Source organism: Corythoichthys intestinalis, chromosome 2, assembly GCF_030265065.1.
Source record: "Corythoichthys intestinalis isolate RoL2023-P3 chromosome 2, ASM3026506v1, whole genome shotgun sequence".
Lineage (NCBI taxonomy): Eukaryota > Metazoa > Chordata > Actinopteri > Syngnathiformes > Syngnathidae > Corythoichthys > Corythoichthys intestinalis.
The window spans coordinates 50,320,985-50,335,838 of record NC_080396.1 but is presented as its reverse complement, the minus strand read 5'-3'; the positions used below and the strand labels follow the sequence as shown (position 1 = coordinate 50,335,838).

At 40.7% G+C, this 14,854-nt stretch overlaps 1 protein-coding gene across 1 annotated transcript in view; it reads left to right on the top strand.

Moving 5' to 3' along the window:
- grm7 (glutamate metabotropic receptor 7) overlaps positions 1 to 14,854 on the top strand; it is a 204,850-nt gene that overhangs the window by 149,316 nt on the left and 40,680 nt on the right. Inside the window, exon 7 of the mRNA XM_057830134.1 lies at positions 8,299 to 8,438. Coding sequence (XP_057686117.1) covers positions 8,299 to 8,438 — 140 coding nt within the window. The remainder of the gene's footprint in view (positions 1 to 8,298; positions 8,439 to 14,854) is intronic.

Here is a 14,854-nt window from a genome sequence, read left to right as displayed (position 1 = left end):
AACCCTCCTCTCCAGCACCCCTGAATAGATTTTATCGTGGAGGCTAAGAAGTGTGATCCCTCTATATTTGGAATACACCCTCCGGTCCCCCTTCTTAAAAAGGGTGACCACCACCCCGGTCTGCCAATCCAGAGGCACTGTCCCCGATGTCCACGCGATGTTGCAGAGGCGTGTCAGCCATGGCAGGCCCACAACATGCAGAGCCTTTAGGATCTCATCGACCCCTGGGGCCTTGCCACCGAGGAGATTTACAACCACCTCAGTGACTCCAACCCCAGAGTTCAGAGAGCCCACCTCGGAGTCCCCAGACTCTGCTTCCTCAAAAGAAGGCGTGTCGGTGGAATTGCGGAGGTCTTTGAACTATTCTCCCCACGACTTACGACGTCCCAAGTCAAGGTCAGCAGTACCCCATCTTCACTATACACAGTGTTAATGGTGCACTGCTCTCCTCAGACACCGGATGGTTGACCAGAATTTCCTTGAAGCCGTCAGGATGTCGCTTTCCATGGCCTTACCAAACTCCTCCCATGTCCGAGTTTTTGCCTCGGAGACTGCCAAAGCTGCAGTCCACTTGGCCAGCCAGTACCTGTCAGCTGCCTCCGGAGTCCAACAGGCCAAAAAGGCCCGGTAGGACTCCTTTTTCAGCTTGACGGCATACCTTACCGCTGGTGTCCACCAGCGGGTTCGGGGATTGCCGCCACGACAGGCACTAACAATCTTACAGCCACAGCGCCGATCGGATGCCTCAACAATGGAGGTGCAGAACATGGCCCACTCGGACGCAATGTCCCCCTTGTACAAGGGAGAAGTTCTGCTGGAGGTGTTGAAGCTCTTTCTGACAGGGGATTCTGCCAGACGTTCCCAGCAGACCCTCATAGTACGTTTGGGCCTGCCAGGTCTGGCCAGCATCTTCTCCCGCCATTGGAGCCAACACACCACCAGGTGGTGATCAGTTGACAACTCCGCTCCTCTCATCACCCGAGTGTCCAAAACATGTGGCCGCAAGTCCGATGACACGATTACAAAGTCGATCATCGAACTGCGACCTAGAGTTTCCTGGTGCCAAGTGCACATTTGTACACCCCTATGTTTGAACATAGTGTTCGCTATGGACAAACCATGATGAACACAGAAGTCCAATATCAGAACATCACTCGGGTTCAGATCGGGACGGACGTTCCTCCCAATCATGCCCCTCTAGGTCTCACTGTCATTGCCCACGTGAGTGTTGAAGTCTCACAGGAACACGAGGGAGTCGTTCTCCAGCGCACCTTCCAAAGACTCCAAAAAGGTTGGGTACTCTGAGCTGCTGTTCCGTGCATAAGCACAAACAAAGGTCAGAACCTGTCCCCCCACCCGAAGGCGGAAGGAGGCTACCCTCTCGTCTACCGGGGTAAACCCAATCATATAGGCGCCAAGCCGGGGGGCAGTAAGTATGCCCACACCTACTCGGCGCCTTTCAACATGGGCAACTCCAGAGTGGAAGAGAGTCCAACCCACCTCGAGAGGATTGGTACCAGAACCCAAACTGTGTGTAGAGAAGAGACCAACTATATCTAGTTGGAACCTCTCTGCTTCACTCACCAGCTCGGGCTCCTTCCCTGCCAGAGAGGTGACATTCCATGTCCCAAGACTTAGCTTCTGCAGCTGGGGGTTGGACCGCCAAGGCCCCTGCCTTTGGCTGCCGCCCAACTCCCTACGCACCCGACCTCTTTGGCCCATCCCACAGGTGGTAAGCCCATGGGAAGATTTAACATTGTCATTCTTTGTTAAACTAATCATCAGAGTTGCTCACTTACTGTCGAGTGCTGAGTTCCAAACAAGGAATGCCCTAGTGTGCCATGTGAAATCATCAGCGGTGCTAGGGGGAATTATCAAATTTATCTTAACTGGCAAAAACTAGTAATGAACTACAAATGTATGTTTTGATTTGGTAATTTCAATGACGTCCAAATAAATTTTCCTCCATTAGAAACCAGAAGTTACAACAAATGTCCACATGTAGTAAATATAGGCTTTGTGTTTGAATTGACAGGCCTAAATTTCAGTCAGAGAAAAATAATTTAAATCAATTTGTTGAGTGTGGAGGGGACTTTAAATGCTTTGTGTCTAAAGTTCAGAGCAACAGTGAGTGGGGTAAGGAGGTGACGAAAAGGATCCAAGTATGTAGGCTGGCATGAGTGGAGGAAGATGTCATGTGTTTATGTTTTATTTATATTTACACAGAGTAATCTTTGCGAGGATGAAGGGCAAAGTTTATGAGACAGTGTTGAGGCCAGCCATGATGTTCAAATTACAGGTAGCACCGCTGAAAAGGAGACAGACAGTAAGTCGATCTGGAGGTGGCTAAATGGAGATCTCTCTGCGAGTGACCAGGTTAGATATGATGTAAAATTATATCGTCAGAAAACAGCCAAGATGAAAAGTTTTGTTGACAAAGTTAGATAGAACAGACTTTAATGTTTTGGACACATCCAGAAGAGAGATGGTGGGTATATTGGTAAATGGGTGTTGAGGATGGAGCAAACCGGCAAGGAACAGTGAGAAACCAAAGACCAAATAGAAGGTGGATGGATTTAGACCGTGACGTCGCCATTGTAACGTGGAAGTGAACCATTATAAACACGCCCTCGCATACAATCCATGTTATTTATGCTTTTTTTTTCTCCGGTAATCTTTCTAAAAAGAAAATGCCAATCAAACACTGCTACTATGGAACTTGTAGAAACGACTCTAGACATTACGACATATGAAGGATGTTTTTTTCATACGTTTCCTGAAACCAAAAACTCGGAGGTAAAAATGTGGAGAAAGGATCAACCTGCGCGGAAGTCTAAAAGACCACTTTAACGGGTGAAGTCATTCACATTTCATATGCAGTAAACATTTTGTTGGAGGCTATGGTCCATGCTGCTTCTGTCTGACAATGAATGACCTGAAAAAAAATAATATATAAAAAAAAAAATTATATATATATATATATATATATTTATATAAATAATTAGTATCTGACTGACTGCCATTGTTACCTTTTCTGTTGTAAAAAACCACTTTAGTAAGGGGGAAGTTTAAATAAATTATAGAATTAAGATTTTTTTATTAATGAAAAAAAGTGTTATTTGGCTGTCACTGAGTAGCATTTGCGATAGCTACACAAAAATAGCGATGTAAATTGCCCCCAAGAACGGTCAGAGACGTAAGACAACCAGAGGATATAATATATAAGAAAGGCAGAGCATATGGTGGTAAAGGATGGATTGTTGAAACAGGAGAATGTCAGTGGCGTAAGGCAATGCACACAAGAAAAAGGGGTCGACAAAAAAGGTAACTCTGGATGAGGTCGGCTCCTTTCCAGTCATTTTCAGCCCTTGACACTCAAGCCATCTCTTTAACTGAACATTTGTATGTTCTTCCTCATATTTACCAGTGAATTTGGCACCAGGGACATCATTTTTGGACAGAACTGGTAGGATTAGCTCAGTAAACATCTTGTTCATACACTATTACCATTCATTTACTATTAGGGACAAACGGGAGGTTGACCCGCCTAGCAACAATTGCTAACGTCATGAATATTAATGAGGAAAAGTGACGTACTGCTTGTGGTACGCCATTGCACATCAAATCAGTGGGTGGCAGTGGCACTCTTATTGTCAGAGTGCGCGCAGTATTTTTGAACCAATCAAGAGCACACAGCAAAGAGCACCGGAGATATGAAGAGTTAAGAAAGATGACGAAATATGATAAGCGTATGTAGCATTTGGCGTTTGGCTTTGACTTTTAATACTGTGGGAGACGAGGAAACACCAGTCTGTTTACTGTGTCTAAAAATCTTTTCAGCGGCCAGCAGGAAGCTGAATCAAATAAGACGTCACTTAATGACATTAGACCCCAATCAAATTGATAACCCTCTTAATTTTTTTTCAGTAAAAAATTGCCGAATATTACCAACAATCGTCCCGCTTTTTCAGTGTTACATCAGTAAACCAGCAAGCACTGTTAGCATCAAAGTAGGTGGCAACCCAAGTTGCTCAGTGCAAAATAACCCCACACCAACTCAAAGGAGCTGATACTGCCTACAGCAAAAATCAAAACTGTCCCTCTGTCCAGTGACACTGTCGTTTTTGTTCTATTACTTTAAAAATGTTTTTTTTTTTTTTTTTTTCTCGGTCAAATTGTATGGCATATTGTCCTCATGAGTTAATGCTGCTAATCAATTTGAATTTATTATTATTTATTGATGTAATTAAATGTTATTATCAGTATCAAATGTAAAAAAAAAAAAAAGCATGTATATTTATTTATATTAATTCATGTGTATTTTTACAGTTAGGATTAGACTTTTTTTTTTAATTCAGGCAAATGTATGCACTTTAAGTCTTTTCTGTTACAAACAAAACAATGTTAGTAAAGACATTCTTTATTGTAAGTTGATCTGTATAACTTTTTTTTTCTTAAAGAGGTGTACTTATAATAATAATAATTTTATAGACAAATTATACCATTTCCAGTGGCGGCAGAGAGTTGCGGGGGTGCGAAACGTTTACATCTGCCTGGGGGGGCGGGGGGCGTAACAGAAAATAATTGAGAAGCACTGGTGTAGAGGATGCAGAAGATAGGCTGACATGGAAAAGGATGACACGCTGCGGCAACGTCAAACTGGACAAGCCGATAGGAAAATAAAATATAAAGAGTCAGCACATTGCATGGTAAATTGCATCACTCATGGCTTGAAGACCTTGGAGAAATAGTTTTGTAAACTGATGAAAGCATAGCTTTTTGCTTTTATCTAATGTTAAGCGCTAAGAAAGATGAATGAATGAATAAAGGCTAAAATTTTGTCTGGTAGATGAGAGCGCAGACGTTGATGTGAATGGCTAGTGCAACATCATGCTGCATGTGTCCGACAATATTAAAAAATGTCAGTGAACAAATACATTTTTGTGTATGTATAAAATGAACAATTGAACTTGATTTAACGGCAGTGTTGTGTTGATGTGGTTTTGCTATAGTTTAAAGCGATGTGTTGTAGCTCAAGCGAGATGTTTGTTTTCTTCAGCCTTAAAAAGGAGATGCAGAAATTTCAGCAATGTTATGTAAATTGGTGGCCTTTCCTCAATTAGCTTCGCAACTTTGGAAAGACTGCTGTAGTTTCTTGGCTAGCTCTATTTCTACATACACTTGTCAAAAACGAATGTATTTTTTGAAATTATTATATTTTAAATTCTGTTTTGAAATTCAAATCATTCATCATCACTCAAGCAACACAGAGAACAGGCTTAACAGGGCAAATTTCTCCTCAAATGTGAGAAGACAAAGTTCTGTCAAGAAGATAAAGGCTACAAAGCCTCCAACACGGTCGCTATGGCAGCAGTGCACAGCTCAGGCAGGCGAGATGCAGTAGAGAATGTCTGTGTGCAGAGATTCAGTGGGCATTATCAAAGTCAAGATACGTCAAATTGATTGAGAATCTGTTGCCCAATCTCACTAACCATCTGGGCACATTTTATGGATTTGCGCTGTGCCGAAATCATTCAGCTTAGAGTGACTAAGATGGAGCCTTATTTCACCGGAGCGAAGATGAGGTCCTTTCTGTCTGCCTTCTTGCTCTCTCTGTGCTGTTATTATAATCTTAAGCTTTTCCACAAGTGAAGGAAGGTGGTTATGTTGCGGCTTAGTGCATTTAGCCCATAACCCGGTACATTATCATGTGCACGTGCCACCGCTGATGTAGATTTTAGAGTGAAGGAGTGCAAACCTCCTTTTGTTTATATCCCCAGTGCGCCCGAGTCACAGAGCTGAGTGAGAGGCAGGGAGGAAAAAAGGCGAGAATAATGATGCGCGAAAAACACAGCAGTGGATCCCCGGTCCACCCACACTGCTCAACACAGCCGAGCAGCTGTGCACTTTTGTTAAGTCTTAGTTCAGAGCCACATGCAAATGCATAAAACTTTCATCTTAGACGGCACTCTTGCTTTGGAATCAAGAAAGAGCATTTTGCTCCCTTGAATATCAGTCAATAGGAAATGGTGAGGAATTTGTAATACCTTTTTTATCAGCACAGACAGAAATGCCACTTAATTATTTGCTCTAAAGCTTGAGCGCGCCAAGTTCCCGATCGCTCGTGTCACATTTCTGACTGACTTTGTGTGTTTGTGCATTTGTGCGTGCTCAACTGTTCTGCTGGGGTGCTCAGAACCAATGTAACTCCTGTCACACATTTGCTCACAATAGTCCATATCATACCTACATTTTACACGCTGTTTTACCAAGTCTATTTTGGAGGAGAGGACTTGCAAGCGACTGACACCTACTGAATTCACTTTTCCTTTGTTTGTTTGTCAGATAAATTTCCTGATGTTCTTACTTTTTTTGGGTCAGACAAGCGGAAATCTCTGCGTACATCATCGCAAATGAGTTGAACTATGTGCTTTTAAACAGTGATAATGAAAGTAAACCGGTGAATACCATGTTGAGGTGGCTTTGCGGATCCTTATTAGCGATCAGGCAGCATGGAATAAGATGTCAACATATCCACACTTACAAGTGATTTACATAATAGTGGTTTCTACACATCACATTGCTGACTTGTGTACGCTGCACCCCACCCAGTCACTTCTCTTTCTGACCCCCCACCCACTACTTTGTCTCCTCGGTCATCAGGCCCTTGACATGGTGTCAACCGGAAAAACAAATAGCTAACGATAGCACTACTACAGTATATTCATAGTCAGTGTAGGTGTCGAATGTATTTCTTATTGTTGTTGCTTGTTCTTCTCTTCTGTTTTTCTCGCCTTTTCTATGTTCCCTTCTGTCCTCCCATAACCTCTTCCTGCTTTCTCCTAATAAACAAAATACAATGAATAATCAGCACAATGGGAGTATCTCATACTCCCATGTAATACACTAAAAGTGTTCAGACCAACACTCAGATTTCCATTACTCGTGTCAAGCAGCTGAACAGGACAGGTTAAAAAAAATAAAAAAGATTGTTAGGCCTACAGTGTGGCGTGATATGTATGCACAAACAAAATTGTTTTACTAAACTCAGCACTGTTTAAAAAGTCCACATTACTAAAAAAGTCAGTTCTTATGTCCTTAGTCATTTAGGAATATTTCCGACTTGTTCTTTTGCGAGGAACAGACTTTTCCTCACTACTCTTGTCTTGTTTTGTTTTACAAGCGGCTTTTTGGCTAGAACTTTTGTAGAACATTCAATGACAAATGTCCTTGGAAAGAAAAGTGGAGGGGAATGAAATTCCCCTCTGGCTTAAAACACTGGAAAAGGTGCTGTGGCCTCTCAGTGCCACAAGCTTTGTTGTAGATAAAAAGAAAACATGCTCCCGAAAGTCTTTTGGGACATATGCTTATGGTTCTTTCGTTGCACTTTTTATAGCCAGGGCTATTAAAGTTCTTAATTCCCAAGCCAAGTGTCATCAGACTCCCGCTGTCCTAGTTAAAAAATACTATCTCCATTTGTGCTTATGGCCCACTGAACACAGTGCCAAGGTGACTGATCCTGTCCACATGTAGCTCTTTTTTTATTATCTCGCCTCAGTCTGAGATCTGAAAATGGCCTCGTCAACAATTTAGACCTTATGTTTCAAATGAAGCACAACCATTTTCATCTAAATGCTGTTCCATGCTCACTGCAAGGAGGATGTCTTTTGAGGACATGCACAAACATGTACAGTACCCCGTGAAAAAAGGAAAGGCCAAACCAAAAAAAAAAAAAAAAAACCAAGGATGCGTTGTCCTCCTGATGTTAATTAGTACAATCTTCAGGATTCTGCTTGAAACAGACTGTTACGCACTGAGAGCAGATGGAGGCCATATGACGTGTTGGCTGACCTGTTTATTCTGCCTCCATATCCTGTTGTTGTCTGCTGTGTGAATGCCGTGCCTCACCTTTAACCTGAGGAGCAAGCTATCTTTAAACATCGGTTGGTGTTCACTATTACACAGCAACTGAGAGCCTGCACATGTAATATAACCACACATTGGAGGGTGAAATCCATTCCTCCTGTTGGCTATGTGCAGGCCTGAGGATGAATAGGAAGCAGGTGAGGTGCCGCGGTACTGGTCAGTAGGGAGCTAGCGTTCTTGCCTCCGATTATGGTGGAATACAGCATGTAGGTCATGATGGTGTTTAGAGATGCCAACTAGATGAAAATTTCATCTCCATGTAGGCCAGCAAACAGCAAGAGACCAGAGGTTACAAGTTCATGCTTTTCTCTTTTTTTCCAACCGATGTGACACTGTGTCACACCAATGGTCACCTTTACTCTCTCTATACAGGCAGTGCTGCCACCACAGTGGTCTTCAATAAGAACGGTGATGCTCCAGGACGCTATGACTTGTTCCAGTTCCAGATGGTCAACTCCTCTGTTCCGGAATACAAGGCGATCGGGCAGTGGGTGGAGAACCTCCAGCTCAGGGTATGACTCTCCATAATAGCACTTGCAAATGTACTAATGTGAACCATCATTCTGAAACCAGATACGAGAGCCAAAAATTGGAAAATTGGATTTTCCGCTGCCCTTGTTGTGTCATAACTGCAAAGCTACTGAAATGCATATTAAGAATATGAAACGTTAATCACGTTATTTTTTTCCGCTTCAAATTTGAATGAATTCAAGATCAGAAAATCTCAGAAATTACAAAAGGAGATCGGTAAACTAGAAAGACATGTTTGGATTTTAAAACATACTTAGCCATCGTTCTTATTCAAATACACGAACGTCAGTTCCAACTCTAATTTTGATCATATATGGCGGAAAGCACAGACGAGACTGAAAAAGCAGTTTCTGCTCTTGCACCCCTCTTTAAAATAAACTGTTGTATTTCAAGCCAAAACAACGGTTGTGTTAGAGAATAATATGTTTATATGCTGCCATAGCAGATTCATGGCGCATTAACCCCCCGAACTATTTTTAATTTGTCCGTCTTACCCTGGAAACCCCCGTTTACAGACGTCGCACAACTGCTTTTTTTTTAAACCCAGCCATAAAATGAAGGTAGTTAATTAATATTTATTATTCAAAATGTCTGTCATTTTTAGCATAGAATCATGAATTGATGTCTAATATTTCATTTAAAAGAAAAAATCGACTTTAAAAAATTATTCATTCGCATATTTTAAACTTTTAAACAAATTACGTGACAACAAAAAAAAATGGTGTCTGTAAAAAAGTCACGGATATCTACCTCATAACTATTGCTTAATTTTTATTTATTTATTTTTTTGTTACTGTCGCAGTTTCTCCGATATGCTAGATGACAAATATTCGATCCAACAAAGAAAAATTGAAAAAAAAAGTTTAAAAGGGTAAATATATGAAAAAGAAAATCTCGAGCACTCCTTGATGTCTGCGATTTCTGCATCGCGACGCTTGTTATATGACCATGTTTCATCTGTAAAATCCCCCCAAAAATCCAGTGGTGGCCATTCACAGCTGTGTCTTGACACTCAGTGATACATGCTACATGGAGTTTTTGTGATCGAAACAAGGTAAGTACCCGATAATATCTCGTTAAAGTCATGAGGTCTTTAATTCTCCTCTCGTGTGCTCTCCCCTCCAGATACAATTTCGCTGTTTAAAAAAAAATATTTTTCTTATTTAGCTTTCCAATGATGTTTTACACATGCATATGCGCACAATTTTGAAAGTTGGCCAAATTGGGGGTCTCAAAGCGGAACTTCAAGTCACCTGAGTGTTTTCTGCCAGATGTAAAATAGCTGTCCCCTCATGGGGTTATTACATTTTCATTTATATTTTTTACATGTATTACACTCAGCATCTGAAATGAAAGCTGCTCAAACAGGCAACATTTGGTGTTCTTTTTGTTTTTGTTTTGTTTGTTTGTTTTCACAATGTCTACAATGGCTCTGTTTACAGAACACGAAAAACATTCGGGTCGGGCCGGGCTTCGCTCTCGCTAACATTTTTGTAATAAATATATATATTTTTTTTTATATATACTAAAACGATGCATGGATGTTAAACTAAGGAATACTTGTTATAGAATAAATAATTTGGATAAAACAGAGAAGGCGCAGTATGGTAATTGCAAACAGTAGCCATAGAGCCAGAGCATGGCTTGCGCACGTGAACGCCGTGGTCCTGTTGTCTTTTTAATATTCCCCTCCACATCCATTACATATTTTTGAACTGGTATTTCGATGTGGAGCAGCAAAAAGTTCAAACAAACTAAAAACGGGGGAATTGAAAAGGCAAACACGCACCAGTAAGAGTGGGGTGTGGAAAGGCTTCAAATTGATTGTTGAAGATGCTACAGAAACCTGTGTTGGCTTCGCTGAATATAACAAATGTGTCGCTTTGCTCTCATGCGAGAGCAGAAAGACTGGCACTTCGACACTGAGCAGGTATTTAACAAACTGTACTGGCAGAAATGATGATCGTCAAACATTTGTATTAAGACTTTAATTTGTTATCAGTGTTGTTAATAACGGCGTTAGAATATAACGGTGTGACTAACGGCGTTATTTCCTTCAGTAGTGAGTAATCTAATTAATTACTTTTCTCATCTTGGCAACGCCGTTACTGTAATTAATTACTTTTTTGAAGTAAGATTAACAACACTGGTCATTATGCACAGGCATCGTCACAAATGTGATCACACATAGCGCAACCAGTCTTTTTTTCCCAAGCAGTGCTCTGTCCAGGTCGGACTGACACATCTCCTCCCTTTCCTCCTTCTCCTGAGTCCTCACAAATAAAACATAAAGTTTTGTGTTTTTTTTTCGGGCTCGGGCCTGCAAATCAAGTTAATTGATTGGGCCGGGTCGGGCTTTAATACCCACGGACCTGGGTCGGGTGGGGTATGATTTTTCTAGACCCGATCTTACCTCTAATATGGTAGCAATGAACTCACAACAAGTACAAGTTTGCAACATATTGCGCAATTCTGTAAAAAAAAATATGTGAAGATATTTATACCACCTACTAGATTACATTTAATCTCAAAACAAGCATAGAACAAAGGGAACTCCACATAATGTTAAAACAGCCCCATCGCTTCACCAAGTTGATGTTAGCTCAGCCTAATTCTAACATGTAAGGCAAAGTATGCCAAAAAAAAAAAAAACACCATTAGATGTCGTTTTACAATCTTTTAAGCAGTGGGTATTTGAAAATAAACAGTGAAGCGGTGTAAATAAAGAAACATCACAGTCACAGGGGTGGGAAAACCGGCCCTCAAGGGCCGCAGTGAGTTTGCCTGGTACACCAGACTCACCGCTGTTCCAGCTATTGAGTCTGGCCACCATTCAGCGGATACAATTTCCAGGGCGGAGCAAGCCACAGCAAACAGACAGCGGAGTGGACCAATCAGCGACGGGCAGACGTGACGTTAGTAAAACGACGAGGGCAGGACGAGGGACTTGCGCCTAAGTAAACATACGAGGAGAGCGGAGTTTATTCAACATGGCTAGCGCGAGACTGTTGTTAATGACTCGTGTCGATGTGTTTTTGGTAATTTAAAACTGATTTTACCGTGGATTGGAACATATTCTTGGCTCTCCTGTTCACCATCTGTGTTGTTGTGGAGACGACGTTCGACGCGCAAGAGTGACGTTGCTTGTTAAGAACACGTCACGCAAATAAACGAATCAGATTTGTCGATTGATTTTGTACCTGCTCGAGAAGCCGTTAATGGGCTGGTTCCCAGACTTTTCTCTCAGTGTTTGAAAAATACAGGGAGAACAGTCTGGCCGTGCCAGGCAAGCAGTGAGTCCTTTTTTTCAACAGATTCAGCAAAGACAGTTTAACCAATGAGGTTTCTGCGAAGCAAGGAGCAATCAACTGGTTGGTGAAAAAGTGTCCTCTTCATGGGTTAGAACGAAATCCTGCGCCCACTGCAGCATTTTTTGGAATAGCTTCCCCACTCCTGGTCTAACAGTACTCAAAGACATATATTCTTTATCCTCTCTAAAAATAAATACACTTACTGATTGTGACCATTTTGAGGGCTTCTTCATCCATGTCGGGATTACACTGCCTCCTAGTGGCCAAAGAATATGGGTTCGACCAGATTGCTGGCACTTCCATTCATTTCAAAGGTAAAGGATTTGTGATACAAGTGTTAAACTCGTTAGTCAAGGCACAACTGTACATTTACAGAGATTATTTTTTGTTCCCTGCTGCTTGTTAGAGATACCATATGCTTGAGAGAGGATGTTTTGTCTTTGTAGAAAGGAAAGTACGTTCTTGTGGAATTGCAGGACACAGTTTGCATCTTAAATACAGCGTGAGCTCAGGTGCAAATATCTTTTACTTTCACTGTAATTGATGTGCAGAAATACCCTGTTTTTCCATTACAAAGACAAAAGGGAAATTCGGCTCGCTGGCAGTAGATAAAACAGATGCCTCACACACATACACACACGCACACACATCTGTGTATTCATCATAAAAGAGGACACTACGTGGCTTTGAATAAAAATTCAAAATAAGGTGCTAATATGATTTAAGGTAGAGATAGGTAAATATATTTACCTGTCAACATGAGGGGCCAAGGCTCAATATTATTACCAGATAGTATATTTACTTGTTTTATACAATTTGATTACTGACGGATCTGGCTATCACACGAAATCTTGTGCTTTATGTCAAAAAGGCCGTAGAACTTTTTTTTTTTTTCTTTTTCGAGTCCACATGTGTAAGCATCATCAACGTCAATGTCGAAGCCAGTGTTGTCACAGATTACTTGAAAAAAGTAATTTAATTACTGACTACGCCTCATAAAGTAAACAATTTATTTTACTGATTGCATTATTATCAAAGTAAATAAATTATTTTAAAAGTGATTTATCCGTTACTTTTTACCAATTTTTCTGCTTTGCTGCCTCAACATAAGAATGACAACTCCGATAATTTCATTTAAAGGGGAAGATAAGAATTTTTCACATAAGGCTTAATCTGCGAGTTAGTGGGGGTTTAATTAGTCGATGGAGTTGATTTCAACCACCATTGACTCGTGCTAGCTTAGCAACTCCGGAACCCTAAAACTAACAAATAACTGACAAACTGCATGAAATTGGTTAAATTGGTTGGATTTCACTTTTTGTTTGCCAAGTACATAATTCCACATGTTCATTCATAGTTTTGATATCTTCAGTGTGAATTTACAATGTAAATAGTAGTGCAAATATAGAAAACGCACAAATGATGAGGTGTGTCCAAACTTTTGTCCTATACTGTCGAAAAAGTAATTTAATTACTGATTACCGATTACGCCTCAAAAGAGTAATCAAGTTTCTTTACCGATTGCTTTATAATCAAACTAAATAAGTTACTCTATAAGTACTGTATTGGCCCTGATTATAAGACGACCCCCTCTTTTTCAAGACTCAAGTTTAAAAAAAAAGACTTCTTGAACACCAAATTCATTTTTATACAGAAAATAATCACAGTACATCTGAAACAAATGATTATAACAATACATTTGAGAGAAAAAGCATGTTATTTTGCCTCATTCAAATCTTAATATCTGAACATTTAAATATGTAAACTAAAGTGCAATCACATTCGTAAATGAATGGCTTCTGGTTTTTGAAATGTAAATAAACCAGTCTATTGTGATAAAACAACAAAATTGCAATAACTGCATTAACCATCCAAGTGAAGTCTAACTGTTACTGTAGTCTTGAAACAAATCTGAATAAGGAAAAACATTGCAATAAAATAATGCAAACTGGTTAAACTAGTAGCTGAGATCTTTCATGACAGAACATCGCTTAAATGATATCTGGCGCCATCTAGCGTCGTGAATGGGGAGAGTAGCTGAGATCTGTCAGAACATTGCTTCAATGATATCTGGCGTCATCTAGCGTCATGAATGGATATAATGTCTAGACCGTGAATGTAAGACGACCCCTTCTTTTTCAATCTTATTTCAATGCAAAAAAACACTGTCTTATATTCGGGCCAATACGGTAATTTATCGTTTGCTTTTTAGCAATTTTTCTCCCTTTGCTGGCTCGACATAAGAATGACAACAGAAAAATGTCATCATATGTAATTGACTTTCCAATAATTGAATTTAGAGGAAGAGGAAGAACAGAATTTTTCACATAAGGCTTAGTCTTCGAGTTAGCGAGAGTTTAATTCGTCGATAGAGTTCATTTCAACCACCATTGATTCACGGTAGCTAATCTATTCAGCAGCCCGAAAACTAACAAATAACTGACAAACTGCATGGAATTTGTTGTAATCGACTCCACCGACTAATTAAACCCCGACTAACTCAAACATTAAGCATAATGAAAACAATTTTGAACTTCAGGTTAGGGTTTAGGGGTTACGGTTAACAGCATCTCAGTGCCAATGTAAAACAATGCAAATTGACTGCACAATAATCAACAACACACAGATGAATTGTGCAATAAGCAGTGCAATAAACCCAAAGGTGCGGTCAATTTGGCCACAAAATGTGGGGGCGACTAAGCGCTTTCCACTCAATCGGACTTACAACACATCCCAAAGATGCTAAACGAAAACGTCACCTCACGGCATAAATGTACAACACAAATATGATGTAAACAATGCCTGCCGTCTTGAAGCGGCAGCGATGACTACCCGCTGTTTCTACGAAACAGCCGTGCATGTAGCGGCTTCAAGGAAAGAAAAATATTCACGTTCATTCATAGGCGCACACAGATCAACATTACCTCCCACATCTCAATAGGTGGCTGCACTCGGCTCGAATGTGCACCCAGCGTTTGTCACGCCTTTCTCAGTCCCAAAACACTTAGCGTGTGCGACTCAAGACCAAAATAGGAAGTAACGGTGAGCGGTTACCTTGGAAACTAACCCATAGTAAGAAGCTGGGA